The sequence below is a fragment of the Schistocerca cancellata genome, chromosome 8 (assembly GCF_023864275.1).
Source record: "Schistocerca cancellata isolate TAMUIC-IGC-003103 chromosome 8, iqSchCanc2.1, whole genome shotgun sequence".
Lineage (NCBI taxonomy): Eukaryota > Metazoa > Arthropoda > Insecta > Orthoptera > Acrididae > Schistocerca > Schistocerca cancellata.
In genome coordinates this window covers 461,223,651-461,248,967 of record NC_064633.1, presented here as the reverse complement: position 1 = coordinate 461,248,967, position 25,317 = coordinate 461,223,651, and the positions used below count along the sequence as shown (strand labels likewise).

The following is a 25,317-nucleotide window of genomic DNA, read 5'->3' as shown; positions in this document are numbered from 1 at the left end:
CACATTGCTGTTATATCACTCAGTTTCTGAAATATTATTGTTTATGTGATAGGTGGTATAATGTTTGAAGTTATTTATGTAGTGTCATATTTACTGGAGCAACAATGCAACAAGAAAAACATTTAAACGTTTGAAGTAAGCTTACAGAGGTATTGCTGTAGGTTGAACGCTGTTGCAAGTGTTTCTGCCAATGTAAAAGTAGTTTGTCAGTCAGGTGAAGATGACCCTCAACTGGGAAGGTTTTCTCACTTGACTGGTGACATTCAGAAAAATCAAGGATCTGTTGCACACCATCCATTGTCTGTCAGAGAACTTGTTTAGATTAGATTAGATTCAGTTTTCGTTCCATAGACCCAAAAAAATGAAATAATCCTCATGGGTGTGGAAAATGTCAGTAAGTATAATGTAAAAACAAAAAAACATTTGAATATAATACTTACTACCGTGATCATTTGTCAGGAGATTGACAAAATAGGTGAATACAATGAGGTAAACTGGAACAGCTAATATTTACAGAATTAACACGCTGTCAGAATAAAACATTGTTATGCACTATTAATAAATTTATCATACACAAAATACCTAATCTTGACTGTTATGACCAGGTGCTGTCAAAACTGAAATCTAACAGATATTTTTACTTAACAGTTTCTGTTAAGATATTCTTCGATGGAGCAGGAGGAGTTGTCTATCAAAAAGTCTTTCAAACTTTGTTTAAACTGTGCTTTATCTGAAACTAAGTTTTTAATGGTTGCTGGTAATTTATTGAAAATGTTTGTTCCTGAATATTGGACCCCTTTTTGGATCGAGGTAGGTGATTTTAGGTCTTTATGTAGATTGTTCTTATTCCTAGTATTGATACTATGTATTGAGCTATTCATTGGAAATAGAGATGTATTACTTGAAACAGATTTCAATAAAGAATAAAGAGGTTTAAGAGATTGGAATCTGAATTGGTTTGTGTCCTGAGATTTTAATAAAAACATTGAGCATGCATGGAGTTACAGCATAGTATGTTTCATGATTGAGATCTGGAAAGGAAAAGGAACATTGAGTAAACTTTGGTACAGACAATTGTCAGAGTAAATGTGTTTTGGGTTCATGATATGCAAGCATTTATAAAATATTGTATCTGAACTTTTTCAGGAAGGCTACAGTCAGGAGACAACTTGTGATACCTATGTTATGATGCAGAGCATGACCTTTCAGGTTTATCATTACAAAAGTTGTATATATTTAAAAAATCAGAGGACAATCCTCCTCTAGCGACTTTACTTGCCACAGTGACGTTTTCTTGTTTCCAAAACTAAAATCAGTAGCAGAAGGTTGTTGTTTTGATGCCATTAACAATATTGACAAAACTTTGTTATTGATGCTGAAGAAAGCTCTAAAAGAAGCTTTTCAGGACTGAAAAATGAGGCAGAAACACTACCGGGGCAAGTGTATAAATGGGGAAAAGTGCTCTATGAATAAAACCCCTAAAGTTTTGAACAGACACCACAGAAACGAATCTGTATTTCATCTTTATTAAGGGTTATAAATAAAACTGTATTAAAAGTTATGTACTGTTGGTCTTCAGACCTCTGCAGTGGGAGAATCCCAATGGCTAAGAATTTATGTGAAAACGTGCAATCATCACCAAATAGCAGAACCTTCCTGGCAGTTCAAGAACAAAAAAGAAATAATTTTTACCTTGAATGTTCTCAGAAGTTGTGTTGTGATTGGTTGTTACTGTATACATTGTAAGTACATAGAATTGTGGAAACACCAATAAAATGAATTCTCTGTGATTGAATTAGACAGTAAATTAAATGTTTGGTAACATAGTAAAAAATTAATTTCTACTGGCCATTCTTTTGTAGATGAAATAACCCACAGAAATGATTTATTTACATTCCTTTTGTCTGTTCCAGTTGTGCCTTGTGACTGTTGCGCTCTTCGAGACATTGGCTGATTTTGACTGTGAAGACATCATGCTAGAGCTCGTGTTGCGTCATTTGGTTCCATGCCACCATGTAATGGTATCCCAAAGGGTCCGAATACGTGATCTTGCTCCATACTGCCAGAGTGCTGTTCGTTTCCTGTCACTTTCACCAGCAGCTCTGCGAGGAGGTATAGGAGTTAGTGCCAGGAATGATGGACCTCCTTCGTTGCCAGTTCCCCAGAGGCCAAGACACCGACCTCGTCTTAGTCTCGGTGGTCAGGAGCGTGATGGTCCTCGTTCCCTACCACCTACTACACCACCTAGTTTGTATGGTGATTATGGAGCATATCTCCGTGATGCTAGACGCAGGGTATTAGCATGTAGGGCAGCTTGCAGAACCTGGTCTCATGCTTATGATGGGGAGGACCCACCACGGGACAGAGTGGGACCTACTGATGGACAAGTGGATTGTGAAGCTTCATTACCTGTAGATTTAAATGGGAAGGTAGACTATGATTCCAGTGCAAAGTCTGAAGTTGACAGGTTGCATGATGAGAGAGATGTTAAAAATGCAGATATAAATTCTGTAGCAGAGTGCACATTGCAGACGGATGACAAGGGTTTATCACAAGTTGAATACACTCAAGAAACATCCAACAGCATAGGAGCTTCCTCTAGTGATAAACATAGAGCGATACAGATTGAACCAAAGGCTGAACTTCCTCACTCTGTCAGTGCAGAACTTTCTTCTCAGTCACAATCAGCAGAAAACATGAAGCTGAATGGTACATTGGAAGCAGTCAGGAAGTCTGTCTCGGAACCAAGAATTCTATCGAGGGCATTGTCGGTGACAACTGGACCACCAGATATTGGTAAGTTTGTTTCCATGAAAAACTGGCATTTTTCATCATATTTATTGAGCTTCAACTTATTCTCCTATTACATGTATTTTTCATTGTGATTCTTTATGTGATTTGAATTGAGAGATGTGCCCTCACTTTTCTTCATTTGCTGTAGTAAATTACATCTGATTGGTGTTTATATAAGGGTATCATCAAACACAACAACTGAGTTAGTTCTGTAATTCAGTTTGTCAATATTGTACTTCCTTTTCATTCGTGTAAACTGTGTTCCTTTCCAAGGTGTCAATGTCGAGAATAGGAGTGACGCAAATTTCATTTTTTGGGAAAAATACTGAAGTTTTTGTAACAATGCATAACCATGTCTACATGACATTTGGACTGACCTTTCACTCTTATATGAAGTGTATGCTAAAAAAAGTTTTTAAGGTCAATGTGTAATGTACTACTCTGTTATTACACTTCATTGTTCTTCTAATGTAGATTCTCCATATGGTCTGTGGCATGACAACCTCTCAACCATCGGCTGTAATTTTAGTTTGTTTTCCACTCTTGGCCAATTTAAGCTACTATGCTATTGTCAAGCAGTAGTTGGTGTGCATGACATGCACATCAAATGTCATGTGGGAATGGCATAGTAGCCAAAATAGGCTAATTGTGGAAAACAAACAGTAAGTACAGTCAGTGGCGGAAATATTGTCACTTCAGAAATTTTATGCGGCCATGATACTTGAACAAAGAAAATTACTTTGTAATTGGGTTGTTACTGTAAAGTAACTTGGGAAAAACCGAAAAAAAGCCTAAGATATAAACTTTTAATGACAAGCACTCATTCCAAAAACAACATATTGTTATTTAGTGTGGATTTTCCTGATGACATGTTCCAGTTACTAAGGCTTTTATCACATAACACCACCATCAAATGTGCACGTTTATACATTTGGGTATAATGAGATGTTACATCTAGTCACTGCTTTATTGCATTAGATAAAATTTGATCTACATGTTGAACAATGCCACACTGTCTGTCTTTGTAATTGTCAATATTTCCTCTGGATTGTCGCATCCTGGAACATTATTCCAGTACAGGCCATACAATGTCTTCTGAAGATAAATTGCAGATTACCAGCATCATACCAATTAACAAAAACATGCCTTTTGCTTTATATTAACGAAGGCTACATGATTATGACTGGCTATAGCAGAGGCTTATTCTGATGCATTCAAAGGCTACTACATTTTTACTTTCCATAAGTTTCACAGTGATGCATTTGTCTCCATCAAATGCTGTTTGCTAGCATGTGGACTAAAGTGATACTTCATTAAAGTGTTACCCAATAGCACTAAAATTTTAATTGATTTTCATTATCTAACATTAAATGTAGGAAGTGATCATTGTTACGTGAATAACAGCAAATTCAGGTATTAGTGACCCCTTTATAATTTTTGTATTACATTTCTTTTGTACAGCAGCTCTGTGTTCCAAAATGCTGTTTTCTTATATGTTAATTTTAATTTTAGGGTCTTGAAATACATGAAGGCATGTACACTGAGTTGAAAAAAGTCATGGGATATCTCCTAATATTTTGGTGAACCGCCTTTTGGCTGGCATACTGCAGCAACCCGACATTGCATGGACTAACAAGTTGTTGTAAGTCCACTGCAGAAATAAGCCAAACATAGGCATTTCCAGTCAATGGTTGGTTCAATTGGACCAGAGGACACAGTCTTTCTATGTAAACACATACCACACCATTATGGAGCCACCATCAGCTTGTACAGTGCATTGTTGACAAGTAAGGTCCATGACTTCACGGGGTCTGTGCCACACTTGAACCCCACCCTCAGCTTTTACCAGCTGAAATGAGGACTCATTTGACCAGGCCACTGTTTTCCATTCATCTAGGGTCAAACCGATACGGTCACGAACCCAAGAGAGTTGCTGATGGTGATATCATTCTGTTAGCAAAGGCACTCACATTAGTCATCTGCTGCCATAGCCCATCAATGACAAATATCACTGCACTATCTTAACGGATAGGTTCATCATACATCCTACATTGATTTTTTTTTTTTCCCACTCAGTATTTCTTGTGTGTTAGCGCGGACAACTCGAAGCAAAAGCTGTCATTTTCGGTCATTAAGTGAAGGCCGTCAGCCACTACATTGTCTGTGGCGAGAGGTAATGCGTGAAGCATGGTATTCTCAGCATTCTGTCAACATTGAGGATCTCTGAATATTGAATTCTCTAGCGATTTCTGAAATGGGATGTCCATCTGCCTAGCTCCAACTACCATTCTGTGTCCAGAGTCTGTTAATTTCCATTTTGTGTCCATAATCACATCAGAAACCTGTTCTCATGAATCACCTGTGTACAAATGACAGTTCCACCAAAGCACAGCCCTTTTATACCTTGTGTAAACAGTACTACTGCCATCTGTATATGAGCATATTGCTTTTCCAATACTTTTCTTCGCCTTAGTGTATGTCATTTAAACTTCAGTGTAAATTCATTTAAACTTCAGTGTAAATTTATTTAAACTTCAGTGTAAATGAATGATTATTAAAGAAATACTGTTTACCATTCCTCACTTTTCCTGTCCTTCGGCGAAGAGAGTCTTGGGATGGATTCAGGCAGAAGGCACAGCATGTGTTCATGTATTCTCATGGGCCATTATAGCCGTAATGTCAACAACATGATCAAAGTAGAGAAATTTTTGCCAGCCATTTATTATTTTAGAAATAGGCCAGTTGATTAGAAAATAAAACAGCAGCTTTGTGATAAGCCTAGTGTATTGTTTCTCATAATGAAACTGAATATACATTCATCTAGATCTTTACACATCTGAATTGGTGATTTTGCATCACATTTCATTTAAATTATTGTGTCTTAAATATCTCTTTCTCAGCTTGGTTGTGAAACAGATGGAAGTGCAGTTTATTTTACAGATCTCCTTAGTGTGATGTATTCAAATAAATTCAGCGATGAAAAATGGTCCCAGCATATGAAAAATTTGCTAACATTGCTATGCATTTGCATTAACTCTTCTGTCTACACAAATAAAAATGTAAATGTTCATGTGTACAAAATTGTAAATCTCTGAAAGTTGTTCACCAATTGCTTCAAAATTTTGACACAACATTGCATTTGAATATGCGCGTGTATTTAAATACCTATTTTTTAATATTTAGTATATTAATAAATATGTAGTGGGGGAAAAGTTCTTGACTGACTTGCTTCAAATTTATAATGTGTAATAGTGAAATGTTGTTTGCAAACAGAAAAGTTGTATTTATGTCTTGTCAGCTTATTATTGCACTACTACTACAGAATCTGAATTTGCAATAACAGTAAACAAGGCTCAGGGTCATGGAGGGGGGGGGGGGGGAGGTGGACAGTGGAGTAGGAAGGAAATGGATGTTGAAAGCAGAAGGTGGGAAATGGACAGAGAGAGGGGGCAGGAGGAGATGGACGGGGATGAGGTGGTGACTGGCAGAGAAACAAGAGGAAAGAGGGGGAGGAGGAGGAGGAGGAGGAGGAGATTAGGATGTATATTCAGTTGCCATACACATTAGAAATGTGTGCTTCATAATTTCTTTCTTTTCCCTTTAACCAGGTTACACCACAGGCAATGTGTGGCCGTGAACAGCTAGTGTATAATAAAACCTAATGACGTGACCCAGTAGTTAACACACTGGTTTTGTATTCAGATAACACAGGATTTAGCACCCCAATAAACAATTTAGGCACAGGTTTTCTGTGCTTTCCTTAAATCAGTTGAACTGAATGTGTGGATGCCTGTTTTGAAAAGGGTATGGCAGATTTCCTGTTCGTTCTATGCTCTACCTGAGTTTGTGTTCAGTCTCTAATGAGCGTATTGTAGATAAAATGTTAAGTCTGATGTTTATTGCTCTCTTCCTCCTCCTCATCCTCTTACTCCTCTAAAACTTTTTGCAAGAAGTGAAAACATAGTGCACCTCACACATAACAAACTTTATACCACTTCCATCATTGTAAGTTGAATAATATGAAAGTTAAAGTGAGTAAAAGAAAATGTAACATTAAAAGTTTACTATGTGATGGATGTGGCAACTATGCTCCATGTTTCCCTGTGGTCCTGTCAAGGTGTCAATCCCAAAGTAATTTTGACAAGAGTATACTTGTCTTGCTTATTTAGTTATGAGCTACAGCTGTGACTTTCTTTTTCTTTCTTTTTCCCCCTCCATGAAAAAAAAAATTATGAGAATACAGATTTAATTTAGACAGAGCATGTGTTATAACTTACTATTTAAATGTCTCCTAGGTCCATTCCTTGACACTTTACTACGAAAACTGGAAACACTGCCATCAAATGGCCTGTATGTGAACCTGCATTTGACAGGCCTGGTTTCTCGCCTTGCTGTCTATCCACAGCCACTGCTGCATTCATTCTTATTGAATCATTCACTCGTTTTTCAACCCAGCGTTCGGTCGCTGTTTCAGGTATGTTATTGACTGTAAGTATTGTGCTATATTAAAACACTTAACAAGATGTTCCTGTCACTCGCACACCTATAATTTTACTTACTGACAGCCAGAAGGAATAATAAATTTATATCAGTATAGATTATATAAAAAGAGTGTATGACCACCCATCTACCATCTATATTTGATTAACAGAATATCGTGTGCTTTGTTTGTTGGAAATTGGAACTAATAAAGTACACTCTCAGTCTGTTAAATAATGATCTGCCTAGATAGAAAATAGTGCTATTATGAAAGTACATCACTTAGGGTTGTTCTAATCTATTTATTATGGATTTTATGTAGATTCTATATCAACAGCATGTACTGAACTATATAATTTAATTGTCAAAAACCAGTAGTGGATGCACAAACTTGTGTATTATATTTCCATACAGAAAATTTTCATGATAACCAGATATTTTAGATACAAACAGAAGAGAAGACAAGAAGTTAGCCAAAGCTTAGATCAGAAAAAAAAATTAGGATATCATGCATCAACAGTCACATAGCTGTGTAGGTGTCTGGGGGGGGGGGGGGGGGGGGGGGTCTTGCCGTATGAATAAGAACAAGTACTAAATTTGATAGATAGTTATCGACATGATATATGAATAGAGAGACTGTACTTTAAATGTATGCCCTCCCCCCATATCGATGCAGTGAGTGGATGACTATCAATCAGATTTACTTCTTGTAGCATGACATGTCTTGACTGACAACTTATTTATATCAAAATTGACAATTTCAGAGCCGCCCCTTGAAATATTTTTGCAGCTGCCCACACACAGTTCTACAGAGTGTGAGGGAGATTGTAACCTCCGCGTGGCACAGTACTCGTTAAAGCCTGTACTATGGTAGGTGAGCAGGGTTCACCTTATGAGAAAGGATTTTTGTGTAGATATCGACCGTGTGTACCTGAATAGTGGCAAATCAGACTTACACCCACTCTGTAATAACAATGATCCGTCAAGCAAGTTCGAAATGCAATTACACATCAGGATGGATCAAAAGCAACCCAGAAGATGCTACTAATGTGATAATAATACGGTTGCCAGCCTAATTAGGCATTTAATGAGTTTCTTCCCTGTACAAGTTGGTATATATTCATGCAAAACAACAAGTAGTAACACTGCATAATATAGCAGAATTTTAGAACCAGAAAATCTATTGAACTGGTAGTTTCACATTCTGTACTGATATGGAAAAACCGTGAATACATAACACTACACTATAATGTATATTACAAAACTTTATACTGTCTATTAATCGGATTAAAATTGGGCATAGGTTACCCTAGAAATAGCACTTTTGAGCCACACACAAAATGTCAATTTTGATAAAGATGAAACACTGATAAATTTTGACTTTTATATTGACTTTAACTTTTGCTGGTCAAACCAATTTAGAACACTTCAGAATTCAAATGAATAAAAGGGGGGCGGGGGGGTCCCTGAAACTGTTATGATCACTGTATTAAAAAATTGATTACTGAATTTATTATACGTTCAAGATTTCCAGTATATAAGTTACTACTCTTTTCATCTTATTTACTGCTCATTTAAATACCTTTATATCTGTCTCGAAATAATAAACTTCATTACTATATCACTATTAATGTTATCTTTCAACTTTGTTAGACCTTCGTTATTCATTTACTTGTTCATTAACAAAACATTTCTTTAAACACCATTCTAACATAGCTAGTTCTGCAAATAATTATTATTAACACAAATTTTAATTTTCGTTTTGGGACACCAATATTACACAACATTTGGAAAGGACCCTGTCTAGGTTAGTTGTGAGGATAATTAAATGATGGGAAAGTTCTGGTAAAATTTAGGTTATTATTGCACAATTCACTCTCTGATCCATACGAATACAATACTAAAAGTTTCAACCTGCTAGTATCGATGCGGCGGTTGGCGGGCGGCGAGATGGCGAGGCACAGAGCACACATACAACCACAGCTATGGCTCTTATGTATCGGCACTTCAATTCTTCTTAGCGTCACAATACTTTTCCATTTAGTGCCTATGGAATTTTGCCATGCTGTGTGGGCGTTGGAACGGCATACCCGAGGCTCAGTGAAGCTACGTCTTCCAGGAGAGCCTCCTTGCTCCAGAAGGTGTTGCTCAAACCAGTGCCAAACTCCAACTACTACTGCTGCTGAGCCCGTTGTGCTATGCAGTGCCCGTGCGCATTTTCCCGCGTTCGCCTTCCATCCAGCTTTTACCGCTCCCTTACAGACCGGGTACTCACCCGAGGTTTTGCATTCTACATATCCTAACACATTGCCTACGTATGGACCAGACGCACAGTTACAATTTTAAACATCTTACAACAGTTTCAACATTTGTTACATTTCAATTCTATTACAATATTACTTGACATTTGACATAAACATTAATATTCACACTGAAACTTGTTTACAGTTTTCTTAACATAATGACATGAAACAAAAAAGAAATGAAATCAGAACATCAATTACACAAGTTTATCGAAAAATCAGAAGGGAAAAAAAAATACTTACATGTACAATAGTACAGCATCGTTGTTGTTACAAGATCAGTGATAAAGCAAATGTACATTTAAACCTGAGAAGCTGGATGTCATTTGTCATGTTAGAGATCTTGGAAGGAAGGACTAAATTTAAAAAAAAGAAAGAAAAATATGATGATGAAAAGGAATGTGTGACTCGTCAAATTTTGATGAGAAGATCCAAAATAAATATTGAAATCACAAAGTACGGAAGAGATGTGATAGGAAGAAGGTTAAAAGTTTATTGGGGAGAATATAATGGCTGTGGACAGTAAAGAAAGATGACCATAAAAATTAATGATTGGCTTATGTCTAGACCAGATGGCTGGTGGAGAAAAATAATACATTCCATAGTCAAATTCTAACTGTGATGTGAGGCACAATTATCAAACTGTGCACAAGGTAGATCAGGGACAGTAGTGATGATGGTTATTGTGCTACAGAGTGAGTGCTGCAGCAACATATTGGCCGTCGTATGTGTAGATGGTCTATATCTCCCGTTTTTTGGACAGGGTGCATCTTCAGAGACTACACTTGCACAGACACATCGTGTAGGTGCTGTGACATGCAGTACCGAGGTAGCATGGCTGTATTTGTTAGCTTTCACTGAAGGACAATGTCGTCTGAGAGCTGAGATGCGAGTTCTGTTTATGTGTCTGCTTGAGCTCGTTGGCAATATATAGCATTAGGTTTCATCAAAAGTTGGACATTAGATAGGGTAGTAATGGGGCTGACATCCGTTGATCACATTCTGTAACAATTACCAGGTGTGATAAAAAGACACAATCATGCCTAAATTTCCGGAAAAAAATTCTGTCCATTTGAATGGTAAATTTGAAATAAGGAAAGTATCAGAGGTAAGTTTCACTATTTTTGAGTTCTTTCTGAAAACAACAGTTAATATTCCAACCATGTTGAAGTTGTGTACATGCAATTTAGAAGTTATATTTGTACCTTTACTCAAATAAGTTCACTACCAGAGGTGTGGATTTAGCAGTTTTTCTTAATTAGTTTACTTACCCACTTGCACAACCAGCCACTTTTTATGTAACTTTATTTAAGGCAAGATGTGCTTCAGTTTTTCACCCATCTTCACTTGGTGTAATACATTTATATCTTCATCGATACTCTGTTTTTGCTGATTGCATTTTGAATGCTGCAGCTGCCCCATGAAAAATAACAGTTCCCTTAACTACTGTGTTTCCCAAGTACATTTGTTTAATTTACAGTTAGTTCCACTTTTCTTCTGTAACTTGTAGCTTGTTGTTTCATGTTTGCATACAAAAAACACATACTATTAGCTTCAGTAATGTGCTGGTGTGCTGCAGCATTCACAATGTGGCAGACATAGGTGTTTGTTTATATCACAGAATACTCCAGAAGTCAAGTTACCATTTTCTTATACATCCAGAAACTACTACTGAACTCAGTTGTGTTTATAGACTTAATATTACTGACTTTAAACTTAATACATACCTCTGTATGAATACTTCATGTACAAAAAGTGTCTTTTAATTGTGCCTGTCTGCAGCTTAACATGTCTTCTTTATGGTAAGTAGCAATCTCTTTTCGTACATTGTTGATATTTTCAGTGGAGTTGCCATCGTTTAAATTGATTAGTATGAAATGCATACTGTTGTAATAATAATCTATCAGAGATATTAAAAAATGATTAGATTAGGGACCAGCATAAATGGTTATATAAGTAATGTAATAATGCATGGCTCCCATTAATGGAATGGCAACTTAATAGGCGTGGATATCACAAAAATAATACAGCAAATTTTACGCACAAATAGTAAAATCAAATAATGGAAACTCCATGTTGGAATATCAACAATATTAGGAAAAGGATAGACTACTAATCACTGTAAAGATGACCCATTGATTTGCAGACAGATGCAATGAAAATGTGGTGCTACAGAAGAATGCTGAAGATTAGATGGGTAGATCACATAACTAATGAGGAAGTATTGAATAGGATTGGGGAGAAGAGAAGTTTGTGGCACAACTTGACCAGAAGAAGGGATCGGTTGATAGGACGTGTTCTGAGGCATCAAGGGATCACCAATTTAGTATTGGAGGGCAGCGTGGAGGGTAAAAATCTAGAGGGAGACCAAGAGATGAATACACTAAGCAGATTCAGAAGGCTGTAGGTTGCAGTAGGTACTGGGAGATGAAGAAGCTTGCACAGGATAGAGTAGCATGGAGAGCTGCATCAAGCCAGTCTCAGGACTGAAGACCACACACACACACACACACACACACACACACACACACACACACACACACACACAAATCAAGCGCACCTAATGGATACATAACTGCTACACCAGCAGACCAGCAGATGTGACCAGAATTCCAGTCCCCACAACACAATATCATCAGAAAATAGCAATAGCTTCATCTCCCTTCCTTTATAAGATCATTTTATCTAATTCACAGTTTTATCCATCACCATTATAAATAATGATTGTGAGGCCTCACTTTCTTGTCTCAGCCCCATAATATTCCTAAACCAAATAGTTCTAAGTGCCAGTAAGAAAGCTTTTGTTCCAATTGCCATTAATACAGAGGCACTAAACTTTATTTGTGATAATAAAAATACAGTAGTCATAGTTTAACTTGTAGAACTGTAGTTAACAAAAACCATTTCTCATTTAAGAGAATAACAGAATTAAAATCATGAAAAAAAAAAAGAGTCTCTGAGTATTGGTTCTATTTCTTACACAACTGCACACTGGACTCGCATTCGGGAGGACGACGGTTCAATCCCATCTCCAGCCATCCTGATTTAGGTTTTCCGTGATTTCCCTAAATCGTTTCAGGCAAATGCCGGGATGGTTCCTTTGAAAGGGCACGGCCGATTTCTTTCCCTAACCCGAGCTTGCGCTCCGTCTCTAATGACCTCGTTGTCAACCGGACGTTCAACATTAACCTAACCTAACCTTACACAACTCCAATCGTGGAATCAAATGTTGCAGGGTTTACTGTAAAGTTCTTGCACTGAAGAGGAAGAAATTGGAGCATTTTCAACAGGTCTCTCTGGTTTGCAAATGACAAAACATGGTGGGTCTTTCAGATGAAGTATGGCATGACATACATCTGCTATGGTCTTCCCCCATTTGAATACATTTACGTTTTTCCATTCTTTTAGTTCAGAGTAAGAATTTTTATTTGATATGAATGAGCATGAGGGTCTTTGATCATACTGGATTTGGAGATATTACCTGCCTGCATTGACAGCAGTGTTTCAGCAGCATCATTAAAATCAAAGAGGTCAATTGAATGCATTGGAATTACATGAAATATGTTCATAACTTTAGCTCACTCAACAATCTTGTTTAAATATTGTGGATTAAAGACATTGACCTATGGCTCTTGGAATTCCTGAGGGAAGCACATACCACACACACTTTTAATAATGAATGTTTGAAAACTTCCCTCCATGATTTTACATTTGGAACAAGTCTAGAGACATGCAACAGAGTACCGAGAACACAGTAGCACTGAAAATGTATTTTGTGAGAAAGTGGCACTTAGAAAGTTTTGGAATTCCACTCTTCAATTGGAGGCAGTATTGTGCATCCACATCTTACTAAACTGATGGTTTGATAATATTGGCACGTGCCGTGCTGCATGCTCTGTGGCATAGAGGTTAGCCGTCGCTTACTGCAGGTTGCCAGTTCAAACCCAACTACCAATTTGTCACTTGATATTTATCATTTCTGGAAGGTTCTAGAAAATCTTATGTTTGTAATGTTTGTATGTTCTGGAATATTCGTTGTTTGTATAAATAGAAGCATGCTCCATCCAGTAGTTCAGTTCAGTTCTGTTCTGGCTGTACGCTGGAGTTCATAATAAACATGCTCTCAGTGCTAAGTGTTGTACTTCAGTAATGACAGTGCTTTTGGATTTGGGTTTGAGTGTTGTTATGATGTTACTTTTTTTGGTGGGGACTTTAAAACATTTACGTCACTGTAGCTCCAATTAGGCAGTTCAAAAGCTATTGCTTAAATGCACAGGGACCAGAGTACAATCAGTACTTTGTTCCCACAGTCTGTATATTCAAGCATTTTGTACGGGTGAAGCAGCTTTGGATCACTACCCACAACTCATCCCTAAGGCTATGTGTACTGGAACAGCGAAATTGATGAAAGAGAAACAGCTCAGATCTATTGATTAAGAATTGTGCTACCACTAAAGACTACACAGTAGTGGAACCTGCTGTCAAACTGCCTACAGGATCTTGTCTGACCAAGAAATGATATTGGTAAGTGTCAGCCGTTCTGCGACAATTTTCAGATGCTTTCAAAACCAGGGTTTAAAAAGTGGCCATCTGTGAAACACTGTATCAAATAGGGTGACGCACTTAGCTAACACCCTTATAGGCACAATTTGCAAGGAGGTAGAGAAGATGCTGCAGTATTACATCATTGAACCTTTAGAGAGTCCTTGGTACTCCATTGCAGTCTTTGTAGAAGAGGAGGATGGCACCTAGTGTTTCTGCATCTAGTACTGATGACTGAACAAAATAATGAAAGAAGGTGTCTGTCCATTACTGTGCATTGAGGTCGCCCTACACTATGATCATGCAGTCAGGCTCCCAGCAAACTGAGGTTGATGAGGATGATGGAGGAAAGACTGCTTTCATAGCTCCTGACGGCCGTCATGAGTTCAAAGTTATCACGTTTGGATTGTGTAACATTTCAGACACCTTCCAATGAACTGATGGACAAACTGCTTCAACACCTTACACAGATGACATGTTTTTGCTATCTAGATGACATGGTAATTTTTTAAAGACATTTGAAGAACATCTAAGCCACCTTAGACAGCCTAGAGAGAGAGAGAGAGAGAGAGAGAATGGCGGCCACCTGTGTATATTGTATATGGGCTTAACAACATTTGCCATTCTCTCTCTCTCTCTCTCTCTCTCTCTCTCTCTCTCTCTCTCTGTAGGCATATAGGTTCTCTAAGCTATCTGACAATAGTTGAAGTGTGTTCAGGCTGCAGGTCTATGCCTGAATCTGAAAGAGTGCCTGTTCCTCACCAAAGAAAGAAAAATATTGGGGCACCTATTGAATGGTAGTGGATTTCATCCCAATCCAAAGAAAATATGAGGAGACAGATTTTTGACTCCTAAGTACATTTGTGATGCGAAAAGTTTCCTCAAAATTTGCTCATACTACTGGTGATTCATAAAGCTTCTGTGACAAGTTATGTACCTTGCAAGAACTACGGCAGGAAGATACCAAATTTTCCTGGTATGTGGTATAAGAAAGATGTTTCCTTGTCCTTAAAGGTGGTGCTAACAACTTTTCCAATTCTAGCATTGTATGAAAAGAATGCCAAGGCAGAACTTCTCTCTGACAACAGCTGTCTTTGGATAGGGGCACTCTTATACATATTCTGGAAGTTGATAGCTTATGATTGCAGATTAATTTTCAAGACTGTGAGGAAAAACTCCTACAACTGAGAAACAGTGCCTTGCAGTTGTTTGGGCGTTCATCAAGGGCTGCCCATATTATTTGACAAACCATTGACTGTTGTGACTGATTCCCAGTGCTGATTGATTAGTCTAAAGGATTCATCACATTGTCTGGTGAGATGATCTCGAGGCTTCATGAGTACTAACTCACAATGGTATACAAAAACAGATGCAAAAGCAAGGACACAGACTGCCTTTCAAGGAATCCTTTTGGATTGCTGCCTTAAATGATATTTCTGCTGAATGAAGAAACTGTAGAAGCCTTAAAGAATGTGGAGCTGAGTAAAGTAGGATTCCAAGTAATAAATGGAGCCGGCCAGTGTGGCCGAGCGGTTCTAGGTGCTTCAGTCAGGAAACGCGCGACCGCTACGGGCACAGGTTCGAATCCTGCCTCGGACATGGCTGTGTGGGATATCCTTAGGTTAGTTAGGTTTAAGTAGTACTAAGTTCTAGGGGACTGATGACCTCAGATGTTAAATCCCATAGTGCTCAGAGCCATTTGAACCAAGAGAGAGAGAGAGAGAGAGAGAGAGAGAGAGAGAGAGAGAGACATTGATCCAATAGGGTGGAAATAGTGGCTCATCGTCCCAGCTCACCTGCATCAGCAGTCCTAAAGTATTTCCATGACGCACCAACACCTGATAAGCTGGGATTCACAAATACACTAGACAGGATCAGACAAAGGTATCACCGGCCAAGTCAGTAGCAATCTGTTAGACGCTATGTGACTACAGTACTGATGCGAAGATCGACGTTGGGGGCTGTTAAAGGAAACTGAAGACTTGCTAGCCGACCATCCATCTTCTACTGGAAAGACTACGTTTGATGCACGTCATAGTTAAGAGTATGTGACAACTTAACCAGGATGTGAGGATCCACCAATGCTGCCATCCAGGGGAGCATTGACAAGATTTAAATCCAGGGTGCTGTAGTTGGCAATTTGCTGTTACTCCAGGAGAGGGAGCAAGGCACAAGCTGTACAGCATGCAGTGTGCCATATCAGTTAGCATCACTGGCTGGAAAGCTGCAGGGCACCAGTTCAAACCCACCCAAAAGCAATTATTTAGTATTCATTCTTTCTGAAAGATTTCTGAGATTTCTTATGTTTGTAGGTTTGCATCTTCTGCAATATTCAATGTCTGTATTAAGAGCAGCACACTCTGTTCATGAGTTCAGTTCCATTCTAGCTGTTCGTTGGTATTTGTAATAAACATGCTTTCAGTGCTAAGTGTTGTACTGGTGATGCTGCTTTCGGGTTTGTACCTTATTCTGCTTATAGTGTGGCATTATCCACACTTATCGGTACATGACTTCTTTGAAATAGGAATTACTGTATTCCCTTCAAGTCTGAGGATATTTATCTTGGTACATACAAATCTTACGTAAAGTTGAAGTTTTGTTGTTCCAGTCTACCCCGAGGGCCTTGTTTGACTTACAATGGGAAGTCCACAGGGATGGGAGCAACCCTTTGAAACCACCTGTGTGGTGGTGTAGATTACGGTCTCAGGTATCACACGCTGCGGCCATTCACCAGAGTGGGACCTTGCGTGTGAGTAATTGGTGAAGAAGAATGTCGCGTGATGCCGTAGAGTAGGGGTGTCCAACCTTTTAGCTTACCTGGGCAACATTCAAAGAAGATGAATATTTTTGGGCTGCACATGATGTACACAACACTGACAATAAACTGCTGGGGGTGGGATGGGGGGGGGGGGGGGGGTGAGAGAATAACATTGTGCAACGGGAGTTTCAAATTGGAAATATTCAATTCATGCTTGCTGTGGGCTGCAAGCAGATTGTACACCCCTGCACTAAAGCATTAAAATTAAGGACATTATGTACAGTGGTGGCTTAGCACAGTGGTTGGATACATTTCGGACATGCTGAAGAAGCCAGTTTTGAATCCTATTATCTGCTTTGAAATTTTAATTTTTAAATCTTTATAGAAATTACTTTGATAATTATTTTTATTCAGTTAATTGTATTTTTTATTTCTAATCCTATGCTGTGTTATTTTAATTATTTCATTTTTGAGAGTGTGATTTTAATTGTATTTATGTACTTATCGTTAAATTTAAACATTTGAAAATTTCGATCTGTCAGATAAAAAGCAAAAGTATAAATAATATATTTATATTGGCTGTGCAGTGGTGTGAAGAATATGTTTTTTGTTGCAAGATGTACATTTTTAGATGGTTTTCATCAAACAAACATTTAAAAAATAAATTAGTTTGCACTTTGCACAAAATAGTGCAGATGAAGATTTTCAGAAAGAAAAGATTATATATAAATGAAAACTCACCCAAGTGAGAAATAGAAATAATGTAAGCAGTAACATAAATGGAAATATAAAATGATAAAATGAAGAAATTAAATTGAAGTTAATACATAAAAATAATTAAAATTACTTGTACAAAGATTCCAAATGAAAAAAGAATAGTAGGCAAAATAAGTTGAATGAATGGAAAAGTTAATTATGATTAAAATGACATGACAAAGAATTGAAAATAAAAACAATTAATTTAATAAAATAATGATCAGAGTCATTACAGTAAAGATTTAAAAATGAAAATTTCAAACCATCTGGTAGCATTCAAACCTGAAACCTTCAGCAAGTCAGAAACCTATCTTGACCTCTGCACTACTGCACCACTGTAAATAACTATTAATTTTAATGGTCTTGAGCATCGCGTGACATTATTTTTCATTGATTATTCACAAACAGGGGTGTACTTTAGTGAATGGCTGTAGGGTGTTATACCAGGGATTCTAATATGTGCCATGATGGAAATGGTTTCAAAAAGTAGATCTCACCTCTGGGGAACCATCCCTTATTAGATCCTTTAGTATTCCATCTGATTCTTCTTGCAGTATCAAATATCCGAAGTCAGCTTCATCTATTTCCTCTTCTCTTTCTGCAATGTTGTATTCAAGTTTGCTTCCCTTATATAGATAAAGTAGATAGCTAAATTTCCGCATCATGGCTCTAGATGGGCCACTTGAGCTTGACTGACACCGGGTCATCCTCTGCCAGTGGTGTCATTTGATGGGAAATGGAGGAGCACATGTTTAGCACTCCGCTCCTCTAGTCATTGTTGGATTTCTTGTCCATGGAACCATTATTTATTGGTCAAGTAGCTCCTCAGTTGGCCATACAAGGCTTAGTTTGGCCTCACGAGGCTTAGTGCACCTTGTTACAATCCTCCGACCAAGGAAAAATTCCTGGTAATCCCGAGACTTAACCTGTTTCTCCGCATTGCAGTCAGCCACCCTGACCATTCGGCTGTGGAGACGGGTTTCCCTTGAATATACCCTCTAAGTATACCTTACACATTTCAGCCTTCCTTTCTTTGTATGGTATGGGCTTGCCTTGTGTGGTTGTAAAAATCACTCAAGGGCTGTTTTTTCTCCAAAGGCTAAACATATTTGCGGGTGGGTGTGGACTCTGACCATAATTTGATGATTGTGAACTGCAGATTAAAACTGAAGAAATTATTGAAAGGTTGGAAATTAAGGAAATGGGACCTGGATAAATTGAAAGAACCAGAGATGTTTGAGAGTTTCGAAAGTAGCATGAAGTGACAGTTGACTGTAAGAAGAGAAAGTCATACAATAGAAGTTGAATGGGTAGCTTAAAGAGATTTAGTAATTTAGCAGCAGAGAATCAAATAGACAAAAAGACAAGGCCCAGCAGAGATCCTTGGGGTAACACAAGAGCTATGGAATTTAATTGATCAAAGAAGAAAATATAAATATGCAGCAAATGAAGCAGGGAAAAGGGATTGTAGCATCTAAAAATGATGTTGATACAAAGTGCAAAATGGTAGAGCAGTAATGGCTAGATGGGAAACACCAGGCTGTCGAAGCACATATGACTATGAGTAACGTAGATGCCACCTATAGAAAAATTAAAGAGGCCTTTTAAGGAAAGATAGATACATATAAAAGTAAAAGTGATACATTTCCCAGCTTTCTGAACTACCAGTTCCTTTCTCACTAGAGGTTGGGGCCATCTCATCTTGGGATTTGAGCGACTTGCTCTACCTTTTTAACTTTTGCCACCTTTATGCTCTTTGTTTTTAACTTTCCCCACTTATCCATTCCTCCTATTGCTATTAGTTCTGAATGCTAGAAACTGTATGATTCCCACTTTTATTGTATCTATCAGCAGTATTACACTTTTCATGTCCTGAAGGTAAGTGCTAGCCAGCAGTTCTGACTCATATTTTATTAGTTTTCTTGACGGAATTTTCCTTTGATTCTATAAAAATACATTCTGCAACCTAAACATCATTATCTGCAGAAATTGACAATTCATAATTGTTATGCTACTGAGTTTTTGTAAAAAATTCCTTTTGCATTATCTGGTTTTTAGTTAATTCATTGAAATGTAGTTATTATTGTGAGCTAAATCATGTAATATCTTTCTGCTGACAGGTTCTGGGGTCATTGAAGCATCGGCTGGATGCAACCCTGTCTCGAGCTCCTGGCCGTGCAGAGCAGTTGGTAACTGATGCAAGAGATTTCTTACTGGCTCGTGAAGAACGCCTTGCCAATGCCCGACGGGCTGTTGTGGCTACAGCTGGCTCATCACCTGATCCATCAGGCAATAATTTTATCAGGGGTAACCAGTGTTAGTTTTAACGTGTTCTGTAAATAACTTATACAACACCACCTGATGATGTGAAACATATTATTAGTTTCACTGTAGTTATATATATATTTTAGATTATATCTTTTCTCAATGACAGTGCAGAATATTTTTCTGATAAAAGAATTTTCCTTTCTTTTTTATGCTGAGTAATCAGTTTATGGGACACTGAATGAAGACGATTTCAAGCTTATATCACAAAACGTAATAATACATAGCTTTGTGTGTACATGAAGGTGAAATAAATGCAAAGGGAAGTAGTTGTGATAATGAAACTAAAAAGAGAACTAAAAATTCTGGTGCACAGAAGTGGATGTACAAATTGTGTTTATTGGAAGAAAAAGAAATTGGAATCCCATGTTAATACAGGTTTTAGTGCAGCCTGTGTAAATGCAGAACTTTAAACTATTTGCTGTAGGGGAATACAAAATAGAGAATTGAGCAGGAGAAGGTAGATTGCTACTTACTGTAAAGAAGACATGCTAAGTTGCAGACAAGCACAATTAAAAGGCACGTGCATAAAGCTTTCAGCCACAGCCTTCACCAGCAAAAGAGAAACACACGCCATTCATACACACAAGCAAGCACACCTCATGCGCACATGACTGCCAACTCCGGCATGTCAGACCAGAGTGCAACTGTCACATGGAATGCAAACAGCAATCTGGAGAGGACGGGGAAGGGGAAGGGATAGTAGTGTATGGGTGGGGAATGCTGTGTGGCAGATTGTGCAGGGACTAGAATGCCAAAAGGTGCAGCATCAGGAGATTGTGGGGCAGGGAGGTGGGGAAAAAAGGAGCAAAAAAGGAGAGGAAAGGTGGGACGATGCATTGGCAGAGGGTGGCAAACAAAGAGAATGGAGACGAGAATGGGGAGGAGATGATAGGACAGAGATGGGATGGAAACTGTTGGGTGGAGGGTGTAGGCACAGTATGTTACCTATGCTAACAGATGTCATCCTTGACTGACTGTAGGAGAATAAAATATGACTTAGACATAATTTCTAGTTGATGTGATGAATGGCAGCTTCTTCCAAATGTAGAAAAATGTAAGTTAATGCAGATGAGTAGGAAAAACAATCCCATAGTGTTCAAATACAGCATTAGGCTGTACTGCTCTACACAGTCTTATTGGTTAAATATCTGGGAATAATTGTGGGAAGTGATATGAAGTGGAACGATCATGTATGGCTGGTAGTAATGAAGGTGAATATTCAACTTCGGGATATTGGGAGTATTTTAGGAAAGAGTGGTTAACATGTAAAGGAGACCATGTATAGGAAACTAGTGCAACCTATTCTTGAGTGCTGCTAGAGTTTTTGGGACTCCCACCAGGTCGGATTAAAGGACGATATTGAAGTAATTCAGAGTTGCGTTGCTAGATTTTTTTACCAGTAGGTTTGAAAAACACACTCATATGGAAATGCTTCAGGAACTCAAATGGGAATCCTTGGAGGCAAGGCAATGTTCTTTTCAGGGAACACTGTTAAGAAAATTTAGAGAACTGATATTTGAAACTGATCGCAAAACGATTCTACTGCTGGGAATGTACATTTTGCATAAGGACCATGAAAATAAAATAAGAGAAATTAGGGCCTGGATGAAATCATATAGATAGCTGTTCTTTTCTTTGCACTATTTGGGACTGGAACAGGAAGGGAAATGACTAGTAGTGGTGAAATGTACCCTCTGCCATGCACCGTATGGTGGCTTGTGTACTAGGTATGTAGCTAATATAATAATCTATTTTTGGCTTTTCACCCTTTTCTTTTTCTCTTTTAAAATTACTAATTTGTAAAGCATCTTCAGTGGCTTGTAATATACTGAGGTCACAAAAGTTGTGGGATACCTCCTAATATCATGTTGGACCTCCTTTTGCCTTACAGAATGCAGCAAGTCAGCATGGCATGAACTCAACGAGTTATTGAAAGTCCTCTGAAGAAATGTTGAGCCATGCTGCCTCCATCACTGTTCATAATTGTGAAAGTGTTGCCAGTGTAGGATTTTGTGCACGAATTGAACTCCCGATCATGTCCCCTGCAGGTGATGTCGTGCTATTACTTAGACACTCATATCTGTTGTCTGCTGCCATAGCCCATTAACGCCAAATTTCACTGCACTGTATCTTCTGATACATTTGTCGTACTGTAACCCTAACCCTACTATTGTACTTTAGTATGCTTTTACCTAAATAACAGAAAACCCTGTTTCTATGTTGCCACGTATACTATACACCAAAAGAACAAATAGTCCTCTCACAAGAAAAGCCATGTATAACCCCCTTTCTAAAAATTAGGTTGTTTCCAAATAAAGTACACTATGGGGAGGCAGTCCTGTTAATAGGAGAAGCTAATCAATAATTACCATTTTTACAGGATTTGACTGTATGTTGTGTCTAATGGATAAGTAAATCTGACTATTCACTTCTTTTCCTAAGATCTTACCCAGCAATTAGATAGAAACGCAGTGTGAATAATATTATACTGAAGCTAGGATAACTCAGTTCCAAGTGCATTTAGTGGTTTAAAACATGTACTAATGGTCCCAAGCCTATCCAGGCAATGAAACATTGAAGTATTGGAAAAGCGGAAGTATGAATTTTGCCTACTTTCTTGCTATTGTTTAATACGGTTCTTCAAATAAAAATTAATCCACTTAAACAATGTTGGACTACACCCTTATACACAAAGTTTTTAAAAGAGAAAAAGCCCTGTAGATAACTTCAAGGAAGCAAAATAACTTAAATACTAAAATACACACTTCTTATACTGAACATTTCACTTCAAGAAAAACTCTTTCTTAGTGGAATTTACTTTCAAAAGCTATTACTCTTTAAACTAATTCCATTTAGTCATATAACAGATTCTAGTAACTTGGCTTCACTCTGATTGAATTTTATGTAAGCAAACTATATTAACTTGGCAGTTCATGAGTGTGTAAAACAGGATACTTGGATTAATCAAACACCAGGAAGGAACCGTATATAAACGTATGATTAGGATGAAATAACAGGGTGAACCAGCAACTTGCTGCTATGCTGTAAGTCGTTTGCGATCTCCAACCGAGGCATTTTTTTGCAAATTTGCTGGCAAAGCTTCTCCTGCTCCACAAAGGTGTTGCCTCAATGACTGCTTGCTACAGACTGTGTGACTGACTTCCTGCACTTGCTCTAGGTAGCATGCGAATTCACCCTTGCCACCTTTTCCACTCCTCAGACCCACTTTTGTTTTGAACAAAAGTGCACTGGCTTGTACAACAATTATTTATTACATTGTTCCTAAGCATGACCATTTCTTAAATTGTCAAATTTATATCAGTATGAACAATTTATATACACAAATATTTTTAAATACAAAATGTCATCAGAAACTTGTTTAACATAATAAACAATTTACATAGTATTTTACATAAATTATTCACATACAATGCAAAGAACTTAAAAATCCAGTATAGCACACTTAATTTTACATCTACAGAAAATATAGTACCAATATGCAAAAATTTTAAAGCAAAACAAATTATAAAAATTTAAATGAAACATAAACATATAATCTTATAGTATATATCTAAAAGATGATGAGCCTTCCAAACAAAAGCGCTGGCAGGTCGATAGACACACAAACAAACACAAACATACACAAAAAATTCTAGCTTTCGCAACCAACGGGCGGAAAGACTTACCTTAGGTGGGAAAAAAGGACAGGTATACACTCGCGCGCGCGCACACACACACACACACACACACACACACACACACACACACACACACATATCCATCCGCATATACACAGACACAAGCAGACATTTGTAAAGGCAAAGAGTTTGGGCAGAGATGTCATTCGGGGCGGAAGTACAGAGGCAAAGATGATGTTGAGAGACAGGTGAGGTATGAGCGGCGGCAAATTGAAATTAGAAATTTTTGCAAATTTGCTGGCAAAGCTTCTCCTGCTCCACAAAGGTGTTGCCTCAATGACTGCTTGCTACAGACTGTGTGACTGACTTCCTGCACTTGCTCTAGGTAGCATGCGAATTAATTATCTACCTACACAAGTTCACCTCAGGATCAACATAGCCCAGCTCTAACCAACCCTTTTTCGCCTTTTTTCACACCAGATCTCCATTTGCTTTCTAGTTTTATCTTTATCTCTCCCCATATATTTTTATATTTATTTTCATTTTCATTTCAGCCTCGTGTTCCACTTTCCACCTTCTAGTACCATGTCACCCTCACAACACCTCCACAATGACCCCATTAAGTTTTATTTACATTCCCTCCGCAAACATGCCTTCGCCCTAGCCAGATTACACTCCCATATTTTATTTTCTCAGGCTTGTCTGACATTTGGCATCACCCCCAAAGGCCTCACACTTAAAGTTCCCATCTCTGGCTGCAACCCTTCTTTCCATCAGTCCCTATACCAGTTCGAAACCGAACAATCCATTGCCCTCACCCACCTAATCCTTCACCTACACATCCACTCAGCCAATCAACACACCCATCAACTCCTATCCTTAATAAAAGTCCTCAATCTTTCCTCTCCCACATCCACACTGGTTGTTCAGAGCATCCTCCTACAGGCCAACCGCAAATTAGAACAGCATGCCACCCTCCACCTTAAAAAACTATCCAATCTCCTGGTTTCCCACCTCCGGAAAGGCAACTCACTCACCCTTCACAACCTTTCCAGCAAACCTCAACCTCCTCTCATTGCACACAAACCCAGTCTCTCCCATCTACTCAATCTCCCACTTCCAGCTCCACTCCCTCCAAAACCTCAAAATTCCAATCAACACAATCTGGAACCACAATACCCCAATTCAGTAGTTAACCTTTCCTCCAAACCTCTCTCCCAATCCGAAACCTCTGTCCTATCCAAAGGCCTCACCTTCAGCCCCACTCCCAGATTTAACCAAACAGCCCTCGTCAAAGATTTACTGTCCTACACCCGTACTCTCTGCTGAAAATATCACTTTGCCACGAAGAAAAATGATCATAATCCTACTCCTAATGATCCAACTCCCCAAGACACTATCCAAATTGAACCATGCCTGGAACAGTTCCGTCCTCCGTCACAGCGGGACCCACCTCCTCTTCCTCAAAATCACTCTCTCCTAACCTTCCAGGAATTTCTGACTTCCAGCCTTGCCTCTCAATCCTTCTTAAAAAACCTTAATCCTACTCCCAACATCACCACTGCTGAAGCCCAGGCTATCTGTGATCTGAAGGCTGACCAATCCATCGTCATTCTTCCGGCGGACAAGGGTTCCACGACTGTGGTACTTGATCGTCGGGAGTATGTGGCTGAGGGACTGCATCAGCTTTCAGACAACACTACTTACAAAGTTTGCCAAG

At 38.3% G+C, this 25,317-nt stretch overlaps 1 protein-coding gene across 3 annotated transcripts in view; it reads left to right on the top strand.

Moving 5' to 3' along the window:
* The window catches only part of LOC126095246 (FHIP family protein AGAP011705), a 223,759-nt gene that overhangs the window by 164,782 nt on the left and 33,660 nt on the right, over positions 1-25,317 (top strand). For 2 of the 3 annotated variants that reach the window (XM_049909998.1, XM_049909997.1), the window contains exons 8-10: positions 1,914-2,796; positions 7,089-7,267; positions 19,752-19,938. In XM_049909998.1, coding sequence (XP_049765955.1) covers positions 1,914-2,796; positions 7,089-7,267; positions 19,752-19,938 — 1,249 coding nt within the window. The remainder of the gene's footprint in view (positions 1-1,913; positions 2,797-7,088; positions 7,268-19,751; positions 19,939-25,317) is intronic. The other variant, XM_049909999.1, reaches the window with a different exon arrangement.